At 35.2% G+C, this 19,537-nt stretch overlaps 2 protein-coding genes across 15 annotated transcripts in view; both read left to right on the plus strand.

Moving 5' to 3' along the window:
- Positions 1-84: 84 nt before the first annotated feature.
- Positions 85-9,832, plus strand: ccne1 (cyclin E1). Its single transcript, NM_130995.1, is given in 12 exon segments — positions 85-238; positions 714-767; positions 911-998; positions 1,089-1,151; positions 2,708-2,871; positions 3,139-3,274; positions 5,370-5,516; positions 5,664-5,759; positions 5,862-5,996; positions 7,003-7,114; positions 7,260-7,417; positions 9,047-9,832. Coding segments are annotated over 11 exon segments (1,233 nt in total). The 5' UTR covers positions 85-238; positions 714-750; the 3' UTR covers positions 9,164-9,832.
- Positions 9,833-15,700: 5,868 nt separating this feature from the next.
- znf536 (zinc finger protein 536) overlaps positions 15,701-19,537 on the plus strand; it is a 497,364-nt gene continuing 493,527 nt past the window's right edge. For all 14 annotated transcript variants that reach the window (XM_087261688.1, XM_087261685.1, XM_087261694.1 and 11 more), the window contains exon 1: positions 15,701-15,799. The gene's annotated coding sequence lies outside the window, so the exon portion shown is untranslated. The remainder of the gene's footprint in view (positions 15,800-19,537) is intronic.

Here is a 19,537-nt window from a genome sequence, read left to right on the forward strand (position 1 = left end):
GACCCGCGTTGACGGCCCCTTTTAACGACTGCTGGCGGGTTATAAGACAAGGCGCAAAAATACTGGCGCCAGCGCAGAACGAGCGGACTGCGGAACACATCACATCCCGGCCATATGCTGCCTGCTTACAGACTACTGGAGGAGTTTTACCAAATAATGCCTCGTGTAACATCATACTAACTTTTGCAGTCGAGGATACCCTTGGAGAGAAGTCATTTTCGGAGAGCATCACGTTAAGGTACGCGCGTTGCACAATCGATTGGTTGTTTAAGATCGACAAAAGAAGTATTAAACTTGTAATATACACTTAATGGTTTTGAGAAGGCAACTTTGGGGATGTCGGATTGCCTAGAGTTTAGTTTTTAACTTTGAGCTCCTGCGAGAGCGCCTTCAATGAAATGAGGAATAATGATTGGCTCGGCCATTTTCTGACTCCCTTGGGTAGAGCTACGAAAACGTGCTGTTTTAATAAAAATACCAGGCTAATATTAGCGTATGGTTGGTTTGATTGGAAAATATAGACTGTGGAGTGCGTATATCTGTGTTCTTGAAGTAATATGTTGAGGTTTTCGTGTGGATTTGACCTCCTAAACACTGTGGCCAGCTGTACTTCCCCGCGCCAAAGCGCTTTGTGAAGACTTTACACATGAGGGGGGGTTGGGATTAAACTCTACAAATCGGACATTTTTATAAAGTAACACTTGTTTTTTTAGGCTCTCGACATTCAAGGAGGTTACACGCGTGGATATCATGCCAAGCAAGAAAGTGTAAGTTTCGAGTTCGTGTCTTTTTAAGGCTGTTTTGACCATCGATGTTCATGGAAAGTTGCAGCCGAGTTGGCCCAGTTAGTGACTTGCACAGAGTTTCAGGCCAATCTGGAAATGTAAAGATATGTTACTTTTCGATGCAGGCTACAAACAGAACATATCAACACTACAGATGAAGCTCCTAAAACAACTTCAGTGCGTCCCAGGAAGAGAAAAGCAGACGTGGCTATTGTAAGGGAGCTACTTGCACCTTTGTGTACTTTCTATAAATAAACGTAATGCACGTCTTTAATCACTCAATTTTTTTGTTTTCATTCACAGCATTTACAAGATCCAGATGAAGAGGTAACAGAGATGACAAGAAAGAAACAATGTGCATCCCAGGTAAGGATATGTGTATCAGACCACCAATCAATCATATCATGTCAGTGGAGTTCAGCCAATTTTTACTTTAGATGTATGTATTATTTATGTGTATGTATTAATAATTGTGCATGTGCACCAGGATGGGCTGAAGTTTGATAGATTAACCAGTGCATTTGAAGCTTGGATAGGAATATAATCTAATATCAAAATAACTTTTTTTCATTTTCAAGAAGAGCTGTTAATCTTTAATTAAATGATTTAGTTGCTGTTAAGGGAATATAGTAAATGAAAAGTAAAAGTTGTAAATAATTTTGCTTAAGATGACATTAGTCATGTAAATCGTGTCACCGATCAAATCTGCATTTAAGAATTTCAATGTCAAATCGCTTGGTGGTTTAGTGTTTGTTATAAAACTGTATTGTGAAATGGCCTATCTGCTTGTTAAGTGATGACGTATGTAATACTGTTTCCGGGTCCAAGCTGCCATTCATTTGAGTGGAGAAATCACTCGTTTATGATCACGTTTTATTCCTATCACACACTAAAGTAAATTGTATATAAAATCATAGTGTACACAACAATCTCTAAGCTTGCTGCATAACAAATACCAAAAATGTAACAATTAAAAAAAAAAATCACTTTCTGACATCGGATATTAGGCATGGACATATATACTGCGATTGTGATTTTCGAAAGTATTAAATCGCTTTGTAAAAGTTTATTATTACCATTTCATGAGTCTCCCAATTCAGGTAAATAGAGTGCTTTGACCCAGAAGCCGCTTTGCATGACGTCACACTTAACAAGCAGATTAGCTAATGACATTGTAGCTCGAACACGTACAAGTGTTGCTTAATAGAAATGGCTAATTTATAAATTAAAAATAAAAGAGTTGCAACCAATTCCATTCACATTTTCAGTCATGCAAGTCTTTACAAAGTGATTTTAGTGCTGGTATGTAGATCCGTCCGTAATATTAAAGAAGTCAAATGTACTCCGAAACCATCGTGTTAACTTTATCACAATTTGTTTTCTTTATACAAGGAGTCGCATAGAAACTTAAGCATCGATCTCTAGGATTAATGTTCAGTATATTCAATTCATGCTTATTTATATAGTGCCTTAACAATGTAGATTTGTGTCAAAGCAGCTAACATAGAAGTTCTAGTTGAAAATGTCAGTGTAGTATATATGAACTATATTCTTTGTTTTGATTTTAGCATTGTCAGACTGTTAAACAGCTGAGGCACACCAATCAGGAATTGTAACTTTAACATTTTTTTCAATCTTAGCAAAAAAAAAAAAAATGCAGAATCAAGAATATGAAAAAATTCAAGGGCTTGTCCTCTGCATGACGTTGCCTGATAATAATCACTCATACTTTTGATCATAAGTGATGAGGTTTAATCTCATGGTTTGAATTTACATCACAAGCTTTTGAGCCATGGATGGTCCTATTCAAAATGGCATTGAAGCCTGCCATAGTTGCAGAGGGCGGGCTTTTGGATTTGTTTATATCCGTTAGAGCACTTACCTTTTTTTGTTCTCTCCTCTCTTCTTGTCCTCCTGCTCAGGCCTGCTGGAATCCCGACACAGGTTACACAAGCCCATGCAGGCGGATCCCCACACCTGATGAAGTCGAGGAACCGGTTGCTTTTGGCAGCGTGGGATTTACGCAGTATGCATCAGAAAGCATTTTCATTACCCCCACACGCTCTACCCCTCTTCCGGCTCTTTGGTGAGATTTATTACTTTCAAAAAGCCATTTAGCAATGTTAGATAGTCTTGTGAACTTTTCTTGTACAAAAGATATCTTGTCTGACTAGTCATCTTTGTTTACATTCTTTAAGGCTTACTTCAGGGGGTATTTATAAGGGTTGGCATGTAAAATGTATTATTAAGAAGTGATCTTCAGCCTGATGTGTATGTGTGGGGCTAAGGAGACTTGATTTATGTCATTAGGTTGTGTTTGGAGGATACTAACTTTTAATTCTGTTTCCTATAGCTGGGCAAGCAAAGATGAAGTTTGGAACAACCTGCTCGGAAAAGACAAGCTTTACCTGCGAGATACACGCGTTATGGAGAGACATCCAAATCTTCAACCCAAAATGAGAGCGATTCTGCTGGACTGGCTAATGGAGGTTTGTAATAGTTGTTTAACCATTTACACGTCCTAATCTAATCTCATTAACAAGGGTGGAGACATTGCGAGTTCAGCCTTTCTTGTCTAAATCTCAAGTTGTTTACAAAGGCATTTCCCAAGTTGTCAGGTTTCCTGCCAGTAAAAGGAAAATCCCTACAAATAAATCCCAAAATGCAATCTATTTGATGGAGTGCGAGAACACTGATGGGTAATGAAAGATTCATCCTTGTCTGCAATATTTGTTTTCAGAAATTGCAACTAAAATACCTTTCAGTGTCTAAAATACACGTGCCTTTTAGCTCTTAGAAAAATGCTCATCACTTATGAAAGCTGCATCACACTAGAGCTACAATCATGCATGCATTCTGGTTTGGGTTAGGGGGCTTTCAGTTCAGCTTTTCTACCAAATGAATCGCACAATAATTGCATCCATTGTGTGTCTTTCTACTTCACTTAGAAAACAAAATGGCCTCTTTTTTTAATTAAATTTAAAACTTGAGTTTGTGTCTGAATGATCAACTGGACCAAGATAGTTCATTAAGGTTCTGTGGGAAAATAACAGGACCAAAGTTCTAAACTTGCAACAGGCTTTATAATAGATTAAGTTTCACCCCTAAAGGGTTTCTGCAGGGTCTTAAAGTCTTAATGACTTAAATTTCGAAAAAACAAATTTTTACAGCCCATTTTCAATCCACTGAAATATTGTTTTGTAGGTCTTAAATCATTTTAAACGGGTCTTAATTTTCCTAATTAAATCTATACCCAATTGGGACAATACCTGCCCAATCACTAACAATATATTTCAATAGATGTTTTAAGAAACATTTATTACTTGACTCTATTTACATATTAATATTGTTTAATTGTCTTCTTTACAATAATATTTGTTTTTAATGTTTTTATTTTTTAAGGTTTTATTTTGGCCATTTATTTATTTATTTTTTTTTAGCGTTTTACCTTGCCTGAAATTTCATTATAGTCTTTAATTTGACTTGAAACCTGTAGAAAGCCTGAGTAGCAGTTTTATATTAGCATGTTGATGCATTCTAAAATTCATCATATTCCACATATCTCCTTTTTTCTTCCTTTTTTATTATTATATAATTTTTATATGAAGTAACTTGCTCTTTTTATGATGTGTAAATTCCATTCAAGCCATATGCATCAAACAGACATGCAGCAATATTATTTAGTGCAAAATAATAGACTAATACATATTTTGCAGTTATGACAATCATACTCTGTAGTACAGAGAAGGATGCTTGGCTATTAAAAGACTTTTCTACTTAAAGACCAAGTCATAGTTAATCTAACATAAAAAAAAGGAAAACAAACCATCTTGCATTTTATCCCTTGTTGTGCTAAAACATACTGAGCTATGACTTCAAAACCAAGGTAACAAGTCTCATTTGTGTACAGTTATGATCCTCGCATGATCTGTGTACATAACATAAGCTTTGCATTAAATAAGTCTTTATGGGGGTGAGGGGGGTTTAAACTAGGCATGGGATGATAATCGTTCTCAAGGTATACTGTGGTTTGGACAAGTAAAGGTTTTAAAACTGCAAACATTTTCTGCTATGCCATTCCTATGATAGATGTAAGATTTCTTTTTGTATTGTTTAAGTTTTTTTTAGGACAACAGTAACTCCAGTAGAAAAGATATCCAAAGGTGCCGTTTTTTTTTTTAAATAGTTAGAAATCTGTGTTTTTGATACTACTGAAGTAAGTAAAAGTCAATGATTCATTTGAATTATTCAGCCTGACATGTTTACTGCTCCAAAATGTTTTAAATGTTTCTCAAAATAAAATATATTGTGTTCAAAGAGGTATATTCTTTTCATATGTTTACCCAGACATATCAAACAAATATATTTTAGAGCAGTAACCAAAATACCATGAAACCGTGATCCTTTTTATCCAAGGTTATTATGCCGTCAGAATCTTATACCAGCCCATGCCTAGCTTGAACCCAAAGGACTCTTTCAGGAAATGAATAATCATGATTGGATTAGCATTTTTTTTTATGGTATTTCATTTAGTACTAAAGTGTTAAACAATTGACTAAATGACCTCTGTCTGCTGTCTTTCAGGTTTGTGAGGTGTACAAGTTACACAGAGAAACATTTTATTTGGGTCAGGACTACTTTGATCGCTTCATGGCCACACAAGAAAATGTCCTGAAAACAACGCTACAGCTTATAGGCATCTCCTGTCTCTTTATAGCTGCCAAAATGGAAGTAAGTTTTGCTTTCACATGCCCTTGCACTTCAACCTGAACTTTTGATAAGGGCTGTAATAGTGAGTGAATGAGTGTTGTTCTTGTTGTAGGGAAAATGCAGGATAATTTAAACCTGTTTGTTTTTTTTTTTTTTTTTTTTTTTAAGGAAATTTACCCTCCTAAGGTGCATCAGTTTGCTTATGTTACTGATGGGGCCTGCACAGAGGATGACATTCTTAGCATGGAGATTATCATCATGAAGGTATATTGTCTTTATATCAGTTAACCTCAGTACCATGCCTAAACCTGCAGCTCCTGTGTAATATGATGAAATGGACTTGACTTTACTCCATTTGTTGTTTAGGAGTTAAACTGGAGTTTGAGTCCTTTAACCCCGGTTGCTTGGCTCAACATCTATATGCAGATGGCCTATCTAAAGGAGACTGCTGAGGTTCTCACGGCCCAGTACCCACAGGCTACATTTGTGCAGATTGCAGAGGTAGGATGGCACAATTAATTGGATTAAATTCGCAATATGGTGTGCGACTATATTTACTGAATAAGGATGCGATTCAATTAAATTTATATTCTGCACATGTCGTATCCTGCCAGTGGCCTGGCAGTGTTCCGTTTTCTTTGGCTTTCTCAAAGCAGTCACAAAACATAATTGGACCCTATGAATTTAGGGTATTGTACCCAAAACAAATCTCACCAATTCTGTTGTGGATCAACTTTTTATATGGACAGCAAATGAAGCAATTTTAAAAAAACACTGTATAGTTTTAGAGGTTTGTAGGAAAATGTATGAATGACATAATTTAGATCTTTGGGGGAACTGTCCCTTTAAAAACCCTTAATGCACGTTAATACGGACATTTTCACTACAAGGTACTAGATATAATTAAGCAAAACCATGCTTTTTTGAATGAGAAGATAAGTTGTTTTACCACATTTGGAATGATTTCAGGAAAAACTGACCCTATGAAGTTATGGTATTGTACCCAAAACTATTGTAATTTGTCCTAATCTATTGTGGTTCCAAACCTGTTTGACTCTGTATATAGACTGAAAAAGAAGCCATTTTGAAAAATATTTTATAGTCATACGGCCTTGGAACAACTTAGAGGAAAACAATGAATGACATGATTCACATCTTTGGGTAAACTGTCCCTTTAAGAATACTCTGTATGCATGCTAATCTAGACATTTTATTAAAAGTAACTGTAAGAGACCAGTTGTTTGACCACATTTGGAATGAAGAACTTCATTCAAAGAAGAACAGAAAAACTGCTGTAACAAGTTATTTTAGGCTTAACATCTCAGGAGGTATGAAGCGCAAGTAAATCAGCAGAACCATTTGTAATTCTAAAAAAGTTATATAGAAATATGAATGGGATATTTTTTTTACACTTTTTGGTTGGATAAAGTAACCTGTTATCAAATAGCTATTCAAATCACCAACAAATTGATTTTATATCTTTTTTTTATTGTCTTATTTTTTTAAGCTCTTGGATCTGTGTATTCTGGATGTAAGGAGTCTGGAGTTTTCTTACAGCCTACTTGCAGCTTCAGCACTCTTCCACTTTTCTTCTCTGGAGCTAGTGATAAAAGTTTCAGGTATACTACTGACTTTATTATTATTATTATTATTATTATTATTATTATTATTACTATTTTAAATTTCTTTTTGGGGTTCCCAATATCATAGATATGACAGAATTGAATTGGTCTTTAGAAGTGACCTTTTATTAATGTATTTCAGGGCTGAAGTGGTGTGATTTGGAGGAGTGTGTACGATGGATGGTTCCTTTCGCCATGTCTATTCGTGAAGCAGGCAGCTCAGCCCTTAAGACATTCAAAGGAATAGCAGCAGATGATATGCACAATATCCAGACACATGTGCCTTACTTGGAATGGCTGGTACGTTTACTTAATGTTTGAAAGTTATCTGTAACTTCCTTTTCTCCGCGGTTTACTCCATTAAATTTCTGGATGCAGCACTTTTTTTGAAAGCACTGGTGTTGCAGGAGTAGCACAAGTCTCATTTAATTTTGAAATAAGTTACAATGGGTTACTACTTGGTTTGCATACATAAATGTGTGTCTTTGTTCCCCTCAATCCATAACAAATGCTTTAAATGTAACCATTCAGAATAGTGACATGCAAGTATAAAACAAACTATATAATGGGAACAAATAATGCACATGTCAAGCATAGCCCACTTAAAAGTGGCATTTTAAAGCTTTAGATGCTTAACATGTTTAACATGCCCCACATTACAGTTTATTGGAAAACCCCCAGTAAGTGTAATCTGACATGCATGTTCAGAAGCAGCCTAATTTGGCTGTTAATGGAGCTGGAATGGTTGCATTATGAGCAGTCTTATCTTAAGATGATCTGATTATCCAAAATCCATGCAGATTGGGGGAGAAAATGTGTGCAATGGTGGGTTGCTTTACAATGGGACTCAAATAGCAGATGAACTAAATGGCAGCGTACATCACATTGGTGAATATCACCTTTCATAATATTCTCCAGAAATAATGTAGAATTATAGATATAGATAGAGAGCTCTCTCTAAAAGAAATACATTTTAAATTTTAATGATATATATATATATATATATATATATATATATATATATATATATATATATATATATATGGAACCAAAATTGTTAGGATCGCTAGAACCCTTGTCTCCCTCAAGCCTAAATATCTTTTTAAAAGAACATTCCTTAAAGGCTCATTTTACAAGTCTGCTAGAGTTCAACCAAATCTATTTAACCAAGCTTCGGGTCTGACAGAGGCACTGTTTGATTTTGCTTAGCATAGATCATTGAATCGGATCGAACCATTAGCATCTCACCCAAATGACAAGTTTCGAATAATTTTTGTAAAGTTCGAGTCTTCTGTAGTTGAATTGTGTACTAAGGCTGAAGAAAAAAAGAAAAGTTGACATTTTCTAGCCTGATATAGCCATGAACTGCACTCTTGTAATCAAGGAACTCGAAATGCAGCTGATGCAGTGATGTTATGCAGCACTTGAAAATCGGCCATTTTCTATCAAAATAACCAAAGTGACAACCTGGTTGCACAAGGAAATGCTTTGTAACCACAAAGACATTTGTGATAGACAATTCAGAACTGTTTTCAGGCACTGCTTTATCAAAATAATCATTTTGCTACTTTATCAGGGAAAATCATGCCAATGTGCGCAAGCCTTGATAGAAGCCACTTTGGATGAGAAGTTATTAATGTTAGAAATAAATGAACTTGTACTCTCTAAAATTCAAGAAATTATGACTGAGACCAAAATTGTATAATAACTTGATTGCATATGCACACATGCATGTTTACTTTGATATTTAAATAAACCTAACTGGTTTTTGGGGGGTTGTCAGGTTTAACAGACTTTGTAACTTTTGGTAGTCTGTCTGGTTCTCAGTTTAGAATTTTTGCATAAATTAGCCCCAGAGTCACAACGCATTTCTTTCAATTCCTCTTATTTCATTTTTCTTCGTTTTTTTTTTTTTTTTTTGTGTTTCAGGGAAAGGTTCACTCCTATCAGCTAGTGGACATTGAGAGCAGTCAGAGGTCTCCGGTTCCCACTGGAGTGCTTACGCCACCACCAAGCAGCGAGAAGCCAGAGAGCACCATCTCTTGACTTCCTTCATGTATGGAATAGGACGCAGTGCTGACTGATGAATTCAGCTCCGATTTAAAAAATCAGTGGCATTACAGGATGCATTCACAAGCATTGGCATAAGACTCGAGACCAAAAATGTGTTTGTTTTTTTTTTGTTTTTTTTTTTTATATACATTTTGTTTCCCCCCTCATCTCTTTCGCTCTATGCGACTTGAGAAAAGGAAATACTTTTAATGGTCCAAATGTATAGTATTTTAATCTTTTTTAAATTTTCAAACATAGACTACCTGCCAAAATATCAAAGCTGTTATGGCTCTGATTGCTGCTAAAAAAGGGTGGGTCTGGAGCAGATGGAAAGATGACCATAGAGATCCCCCCGACACAAACACGGGCATGACTCTCTGTGGCTCAGGTTGCCATTTGGACCAGCAAAATCCTGACAGGTTGTCATGGGGACTCGAGTCTCCACTGCCAGAATAGACCAGAGAAATCACCAGCTTCAGAAGCTAGGTCTCAGATTTTTATATTTAAGATTTTCCTCTGGTCAACTTCTGAGTGTTTGTAAACCAATTTGACCGTACACTTTTTTTTTTTATAGGTTGTTTTTAAATGAGATGCTGCTACATTTCTCTATATCATATGTTTAAATAAAGCTGCTGTCTCAGACAGTTTTTAACGTTTACCATTTTGGTTTGTTATATAATTGAATTTTTGAAATTCAAGTTTATTTGTACAGCCCTATTCACAATAGTCATTCTAAAGCAGCTTTAAGAAAAGGTGCACGTTATCTAGGGCTGGGTGTTTTAGCCTAAAATCAAAATCTCGATTAATTGAACATTTGAACTCATGCCTAATGAACGATTCAATTTTTTTCATATTTCACAGACAAGTTTTGTACAGTAAATCAGCTGTTACACATATTACAAGTGAGAGATGTTTGAATGAAGGGTGCATTACTTGATTTTAAAATAATTGTAGGACACACACTTTCTAATATCTATGATTATTTATTGAACATTAGCGTTGGAACAACTGAAATTAAAACATACACTACCTAAAACCAAAAGTCACTTTAAAAAAAAAAAAAAAAAAGGTGAAAATAAATAACTTGCACTTTTGGAAACAAAATAAATTATTATATTTAAATATAATATTTTCTTAATAAAAGTAGAAAATAAGCAGTATTTCTTCTAAATAAAATACCACTTGTATATCTTGTAAATAATATTTAATCAGTGTTGAACAACTGAAATTAAAACAATGAAAATAACTTGCACTTTTGGAAAATATATTTTAGATCTTTTTTTCATATTAAAGGTATAAAATAAGCAGGATCTCTTCTAAATCAAATAACTCTTGGATATCCCGTAAATAATATTTCAAACAGTGCATTTCTTGCATGTTCTGTAAACAAATATTTTATTGTAAACAATTTTAATGTAATGGAAAATACAACGTCTCAAGGAGTCTCTGGCGCAAAAATGGGTCCATCGTCCTACTTGACCACTAGCCAATGAAGTATAAATCAGCCTCAACAGAGCAGGGTCGCGCGACTCCACATGTAGAGAAAGTAATTGGATAAAAATTGACCTGGAAAAATTAGATCAACTATAGGTTTTGAATGTTGATTTTGATTACTTTTCAATCAATCGAACAGCCCTAATGTTCTTAATTTACAATAAAATGCAGGAAGAGTTCAGGTGTTGTTATTGGTGGACTGTACAGCTGTCACGCATGTAGTTAACCTGCATTTTCAAAGAAGTGAAATCTTTATATGTATTTATGGAAATCACCCATGTTCACTACATGCTTGACAGCTGTATAGTCCACTCTTTACACAACACCTTAACCCTTACTGTGTTTTATTGAAATATAAAATGGTCACCTTTTGTAACATGGATCACAGTTGTGATTTTTAATTTTAAGCACACAGAAAGGATTTTACATTGTTTAATTTTAACAAGTAGCATTTGAAGTTGACAAATAGTTATAGTCCGTTTGTCTGTTAGTGTTATACTTTTTTTTTTTGTAACACCTCAATTATATTTATTTTATAAACATTTAAACACCATTTAATGCTAGGTACAATGTAGCAAAGGGATAGAAGTCACTGAAAGACTGTATCCCTAGATTTTAAGTTTATTAAACCTCTTTAAGACAGATCAGTAAAAGTGCTTTAAGGATAGTAGCAACGTATATTAAAATTTTGTTCTAAAAAACTTGACATGAGTTTTATTTTTTTAAAGAGATAAATGGTTTAAGTACTGCACAATCTCTCCTAAAATATGTGCAGCTACAGAATAATGCATCTTTTACTTGCTCATGTGTTATTGAATACACTGCCAACTTGTAAATATATATGGTTGTGTATAAAAATAAATTAAATTTGGCAGTTTATTAAAAGACACATGAGCAAGCAAAGATGCATCATTAATAAAACAAACACTAATGACAACTATTCAATCCACTTTCAAGGCTACATCCTGTAGTGCACCACATTACAGTTTATTGGAAAACCCCCAGCAAGTTGTTAATCTGACATGCATGTACAGAAACAGCCTAATTTGGCTGTTAATGGAGCTGGAATGGTTGCATTATGAGCAGTCTTACATTAAGCTGATCTGATTATCAAAAAGCAATCCATGCAGATTGGGAAAAAATATGGGCTGCTTCACAACATGAGTCCAAAACAGCAGATGCACTGAACTGCAGCATCATGTATGAGATCTATGAAACGTCACAAAATGGTGAACAGGGCCTGTAATGGCTGTCTCGCTCGTGCATCTACATAACACAGTGCCCTCTGCTTGCAGCCTGAGTACGAGTGTTAGGGAGAGACCCAGGACATGATCCACTAGATGTCAGTGTGATGCTTTGTCTGTCACGATCAGACGGCTGGACTTGAGGTCTGTGAGCTCCTCAACAGCTGCTGCTGAGACAAGGGTAATTCATTACATTGCACACTGACAATCGCTCTGCTGCCTTGGTCTGGCAGTGTTTTGGGTGCTGTGCTGGTGACTGGAATCTGCTTAAGGCAATTTCGGGGCTCTGGCTGTAACATTTCGGTTAATAAAAATGGCAAACTGCTGAATTTGCTTACAATTATTTGAACAAAACAGTACATATGTACATTGTTGTTCTACAGCAAAGGCTGATATGCAACATCGGATATCCGCCATATGTTTTGTGGCAGACGAAGTAAGGTTTTGCAGAAGAAATGGATGCTGGAAGCTTAATTTTATTCTCCAAGCAGCTTTGGTCCATCATGCTAAGCTCTTACAAGGATAGTTTGCATAAAACTAAACATTTAATCACCCTTTCCTCTCTAAAGTTTCAAATCTTTAGGTGTCACAAAGATATTCTGAAAAATGTTAGAAATCCGTAATATTTACGGATATTCAAATATAATGGATGTCAATGTTTGCATGTTTCTAACATTTTTCACATGCTCTGAAAACTTTGTTTCAAGTGAGTGGTGAGATTTTCCACTTTGGGTGAACTATCCCTTTAACCTGACCAAGGCTGATAGTGAATCCCATGTCACTGTTCTGTATTTAACAATGTGGCAGCAGGATGGCTACCATGCAGTCTCTTGAAAGAGCTGTATGGAGGTCAACATTGAAGAGGAGGAGGGGGCTTCCCCCAGTAGACAGACCTTGGGGGCCGGGGGCCCTCAGGCAGGCAACAGTGCAACAGCTGTTATGTGCTCAATGGCCCCTTTTGTTCTCTGCGCACAGACGCTGGTGGCAGCAGCAGCAGGTGCCCATTGGATGATCTCCCAGCCAACACTGCCAAAAGTCACACCTAGTCGGAGCTCTGTGTCCCCGGTCTGCCACTAATATTCATAATGCCATCAACTACTACCACATCATCCAGTGAAAGATTTGATCATTATCTATCTATCTATCTATCTATCTATCTATCTGTCTGTCTGTCTGTCTGTCTGTCTGTCTGTCTGTCTGTCTGTCATCTATCCATCCATCCATCCATCCTTTTTCGTTATTCTGAGTTTATATTATGCAACCTTGTCCTCACAAATTTAAGATATAATTGAAATTGTGGGTTTTTAAATAGCAAAATACATGTTTTCCCCTAACAATCATGAGAAAAAAATCTTGAGTGTGAAATTCAAGAAGAAAAGTCTCAGCTTTATTAACTACTTTTTTCCTCGTAACTGTTTAAATCTTGAATTTGTATTTTGGAAAATAAATACTTGCAATTCTCATCCTTTCAGATTGTAACTCTCAGAAGTTTCGCAAGTAATTACAATTAAGTTTCTTAATTAAAATAGAACACTGACAGTAGCTCACAATTGCTATGTAAACACAATAATTTGTTCCCTATTAGTTCATGATCGTTTCTCACTGAAAACACAGAAGATTACACTTTCTTTAAGTTGTGTGAATGTAAAAAGATAAATAGAAATACTGTTGCAATTCTGAAGACTTTGTAAGACCAAAACTTGTGTGATTTATAAACTTTATAAAAAGTTTCACTTAGAAATTTCAAGAGAATGTCACAACTAAAAAGTAAAAAAGCTGAATTTTTAACAATTTTCTTATCAAATCTACACTCTTAAAAAATAAAGAGGCCAAGAAGAACTCAAAAACATAAACTTATACAGCATGAGTTTTACTCAGTGGATGCCCTTACAGCTGCAACCCATCACTGGGAAACACCCATATCCCATTCACGCACATACACTACGGACAATTTAGCTTTCCCAGTTCACCTACAGCGCATGTCTTTGGACTTGCGGGGGAAAACAAAGCACCCGGAGGAAACCGCCAGTACCACAAGTACTTTTTGTGGAATAAAAAGGTTTTATATATGTTAAATGTTCTTCATGGATCAATCAATGCCTACACTAAAAATGTTATGACAAAAAGTCAAGACAACATATGTTGCTTTAACTCATTAGTAAGTTGTTAAGGTTTCAACTGATTTTTTTAAGTTATATCATGTTTAGTAGTTTTTAGTCAGTTTGTTTGATGTAAGTTGAGATGACTAGAAAATTTAACTTGATTCAACTCAAAAATTTAAGGCGGCAAGATTTTTTACAGTGTATAAAGAACCTTCATTTTAAAGAGTACTTAAATAAATTGTATTTTACAGTAATCATATTGTTTTACTTTTTAAAAATATATATATTTAGGATGAATACATTTTAGAAGTAGTGTTGTCCTAATGAAAAATAACTCATTCAGCGAATACTGTTCCAACGTCTAATATTCAAAATATCTCAAATCTAAAATGTCTATAATCTATGTTTAAGATTTGAGCCGTCTCATTTGAACATGTAAGCCACTCCACGCAATGGCGTGGCAGACCCAAGGATGAGTTTCTTTTCGGATTAACAAAGGGTCAGCTTTCCAGTCCTTGAGTGAATTGCTTGTTTGTAATTGTTAATTGAGTAGTTCAGGTGCTGTCAGGGTTGAAATGTATAATCAGCCTACATGCATTAATGAGTCAGTGTTGTGCTGATCTGTCTCCTGAACGACACAGGGTGGGGAGTAAATTGTTTTAGATAACTCATTTACATGACTCAGTTTTAGGCAAAATACGCAGGCTTTTCTCGGGTTGTTAGCAAGCCATCTTCATCAAAAGCCCCCTACGGTTCTCAGAGGTGGCGGGGGCTAAAAAGCTATTCACACACAACTTTTCTTTAGTTCAGAGGAAAAAATTCAATCTTTATGGTTTCTGTTTTCACCAAGAACAGTTCAGCTAATGGGGTATAAGCGGTTGTCTGTTTATACTCTTAAATAGTAAGTTTTTTATTCAATGTTTCATTTATCAGAATCAAACTGTTTACTTGCATAACTCATTATCATAAGTGGGGTCAAAAAGACTTTTTTATATCATATACATACAAACACACACACACATATATTTTAATTAGGTAAATGTTTAATATTTTATTGCTTTAATGATTTTTGCTATTGTTATCTTAGTTCATTAAATTAAACAATAAAATGCTTTTTACAAATTTACCAGCAGTGCATTTTCATCTGCCATCACAATAAATCCTTTAAGATGTATTCTAAACTTAAAACTTTTGTTAATTAATTAACATATGAATGACAAACGCAAACAAAGAAATTTGCCTACTCTATTGTCTCAATATAAACTTGATCACAAAATGAACATAGGAATGTACCATACATAAAAAATAAATAAATAAACAAACAGATAAATATACAGGGCCAACATCAGCAAAAAAAAAAAAAAAAAAAACTTAAAAAACACAGAACAGGCGGTGGCTAATGCCAAATATATTATCTTTTTAATCCCGTGTTGATGTTTTTGCTTAACAGACTACATGATAACTTTATCATAGCCTTAATCTCAGTGCGATGTCACTTATTTGAGCCCGTTTAATTGTCAACAGAATGATATCAGTTTAATTTTAACTCTATTTCGACAAGGTCTATAAGTTCATCAGCTGTCAAACTCAACTGTCACGGAAGAGCTTTCCCGCTTAAGCACGTGGCGGCAACTTTGTTTACACACGTGACTTACTGTGGCGTTTTCCTTTACGTCATCAGCGAAAGTCGTGGGCGCGGTTTTTTGAGCCTTGTCAGGGGCAGAAACCTAGAAGAAACGCAGATAACTGTGCTGCTGGAAGGACTTTAGTGGGCTATTTAAATATTACAGGTCAGTTTTGTACCAAGGTTCTTATTAAATTATATTGACCATGCTTTAATGTAATGACGAACCAACCGATGTGTTCAGTTTGAAAGCAACGTTACTTAGCGTTAGCATCCCCCGTCTTGGCGCATATAAGTTAACGTTAACGTCAGGCAAACATTTATGACTTTTAACATTTCTAACATTTAAGAACTTTTACTTAGGAACAGAACTGCATTACATCAAATACCTGCAGCGAAACCTGAGTTATTACAAGGATTAAGCAAATTGGAGAATTTAGCTGTGAAGCTTAATAAACGTTAAGTGAAGTCATTGTGATTACGTTAGCTTAAATTTAGCTTAAAAAGCAAATTTTGCAAGACTGAAGTTGAATTGGAACTACAGGAATATAATGAATTGTAGTTTTGATTTATATACAATTTATTGTATTAAAGTATCATATATATATATATATATATATATATATATATATATATATATATATATATATATATATATATATATATATTAAATCTTATTGCCATCAAATTATACTGCTATCTTGAGTTACATTTTATGACACAAAATGTAAGGACATATTATGTAGTAGCGAAACAAAATCAACAATATTGTTATTGATTTGATTGTTGAAACCTCTGTTCATCCCTGACTTGTATGCAATAAAAAATTAACACATATCTTTAAATTTTCATTCAACCACTTAGCCACTTTATCTATCTATCTATCTATCTATCTATCTATCTATCTATCTATCTATCTATCTATCTATCTATCTATCTATCTATCTATCTATCTATCTATCTATCTATCATCAACCTACCTACCTACCTACCTACCTACCTACATACATACATAAATACAAACATAGAGAGAGAGAGAGAGAGAGAGAGAGAGAATAGAATTGAATAGATGAGCCTATTAAAGTAATAAAATTTAATTGCTAGTAGTAAAGTTTCAAGACAACCATTTATTATTTGTTTAGTTTGTTGTGAGACCAGGAAATATATTATCTTTGAATTCTAATTGATGCTCTCTGGACGTAAAATTCTGCATCCTGTGTGCTACAGCAAGTGCTGCATGATTATGAAAAAATGTGCAAAATTTCCAAGAAATGTTTTCTTGTGCTGTGAAAAGATGCTGTTATTCAGCACCCCAGCTTTAATGCTATACACACTATATCATATGACTAGTGCTTGTCATGTAAAGTGTATACCTAAAGCTTATTTAAAAAGTTTAAGTTTAAAGAATAAGTTTCATTGTACTTACTTTTGCTTATTTTACATGCAGTGTTGCCAACTCATTCTCAGGGCAAGTTGTTAAAGGTTGGTTGATTTGTAGCTAAAAGTTTCCAAATGACCTTTTAAAGCAAATTCAATCAAAAGTCATCAACTATTACTGAGAGTAACTGACCAAGTGAATCTGTAAAGCAGTATTACTAGTTGTTATGAGCAACTATTACAGTAAGTCTGTAAAAACAGACTTTAAATACAAAGTAAAATTTTTTATTACACATTACATTGTCGGCGACGCAGTGGCATAGTGGGTACGTTCGCCTCACAGCAAGAAGGTCACTGGTTCAAGCCTCGAGTCATTTGGCATTTCTGTGTGGAGTTTGCATGTTCTCTCTGTGTTTCCTCCGGGTGCTCTGGTTTCCCCCACAGTCCAAAGACAAAAACATATGCTGGATAAGTTAACGGTTCATTCTTCTGTGGGGACCCCTGATTAATAAAAGGACTAAGCCGAAAAGAAAATGAATGAATGAACATTGCATTGTTTTATTTATTAGAATAACTAAAAAATATATGTAAAACAATAATTTTCTAGCATAATATTATCAATGCATTTCTGTACTTTAAATTTTTATTCATATTGTTTGCTTTGAATGAGATATATCATATGAACAATGATTGCTAAACAAATTAAAAGCAAAGAAAATCCATATAAATATAAAACAATATGAACAAATACTTAAATAAAATGATAATTTTTTTAATTAATTAAATTTGATCTGTAATAAAATAATTAAAATAAATATTTTATTAAGATAAACACACAATAGTATGAATAAAACAAACAATTTAATAAAAAGTAATGTAGATAATCTAATTATCATCAAATAATTAATACAGAAAGCCTTAAATAAGATCTATATAATAGTAATAAAATGTGGTTGAAATATGGAAAATTTTATTATAAAATAACTTACACTAACAGTCCAAAAACTAGTACACCCAAATTTATATGATACAGAAAAATATTAAATACAAATTAAAAAGGAGGAAAAATCAAGAGAAGCAAAAATGAAAAAAAGAAAATAAAGTTCAAAGTTTGTAGCTTGTATTTAATTGTATTCTCTTTCCATTTCTAAATATATTTGGTGAATAAAATATTATTTTAATAAATATATCTGTTAAAGAGCCCATATTATACATGAAATAGGGTCATATCCTGGTTGTAAGGGTCTCCAACAACAGTCTAATATGCATGCAAGGTCAAAAAACACTTTCATGGTCTTATAATCTGCATTTATTTTTAGCTAATTATCCCAGCGACTCCTGTATGAATCGTCCAGTGATTCATTTGTTCCCAAACCCCTCCTTAGCGCGGAGCTAATCTGCGCTGATTGGACCGATGACAGTCTGTCGCGATTGGTCGACTGCCTTCAGTCAGAGAGGGAAATGGCCAATAGCTAATCAGCAATTTAAAAAGTAATCACAGTTCATACACGCTCGATAGTGTAGACGTGGATTTTAGCTGCCACACTATGGCGAGTGGATAGTGCCACGGATAACCGAACGAAGGAGACAGTCGTGTACTCGCCATACCACACACACACAAAAACACACACACACCTCCGGATGACAACGCTCCCGCTTCCGCCCGCACCCGCCAGGTTTTAGCCTGAGAACCCGCTCCGTTTTCTGCCCGCCGCGCCCGGTCCCGCTAGAGCGGAGAACACAACCAAAAATCACCCAGTATACAGTCCAGACAGCCAAGCTGTCTGTATAAACACACACACACACAGCACAAAGCACACAAAGCTCGTTCGTTCGTTCGTTCGCTCTCTCTTTCTCTCTCTCTCTCTCTCTCGAGCTCTCATACGCGCGCGTGCGCACTAACACACACACAAGCACCACGCAGACTCTCTCTTTCTAATTCGCATAGCAATATTCGTGATATTGCTAGACTGCCCGCTCCCGTCCCAAATTAAACCCGTTACCGACCGCTCCCGCGATTTATTCGGAAATTTATTCCCGCGGCTGTCCCCGCGCCAGATTTCTGCGGCGCGGGAATAAATTTCCGAATAAATCGCGGGAGCAGAACTCTAGCACGGAGCTCCATATACAAACAGCACGCGTCGCGTTTTTAACGTGACTTTGCACGCGATAAGATAATATATCCAGTTAACCTGATACAGTACACGCGGTTACAAGTAACAAATCACAACTAAATACATTTGCAAGCTAGAGTAAACGAGGCAACAACTTTAACCGCACGTACTTACACTTGAGAAATGGAAGAAACCCATCCTGACGTCCATCAGTTACTCTTTACTGATCCTTCCTTTAACAAACTCAGATGAAGTATTCTTTGTAGCATGTAGCTTCCAGAAGTTTCCAACTGCTTGGTTAGAATGCTGATGATTTATCTTTGGGTAGAGACTCAATATAATGTCCATCTGCAGTGTTACTTCAATCGACCGGCATGTTTGTGTGCGTGTGTTTGTGGGTGTGCGTGTGTTTG

Source organism: Danio rerio, chromosome 7, assembly GCF_052040795.2.
Source record: "Danio rerio strain M-AB ecotype USA chromosome 7, GRCz13ab, whole genome shotgun sequence".
NCBI lineage: Eukaryota > Metazoa > Chordata > Actinopteri > Cypriniformes > Danionidae > Danio > Danio rerio.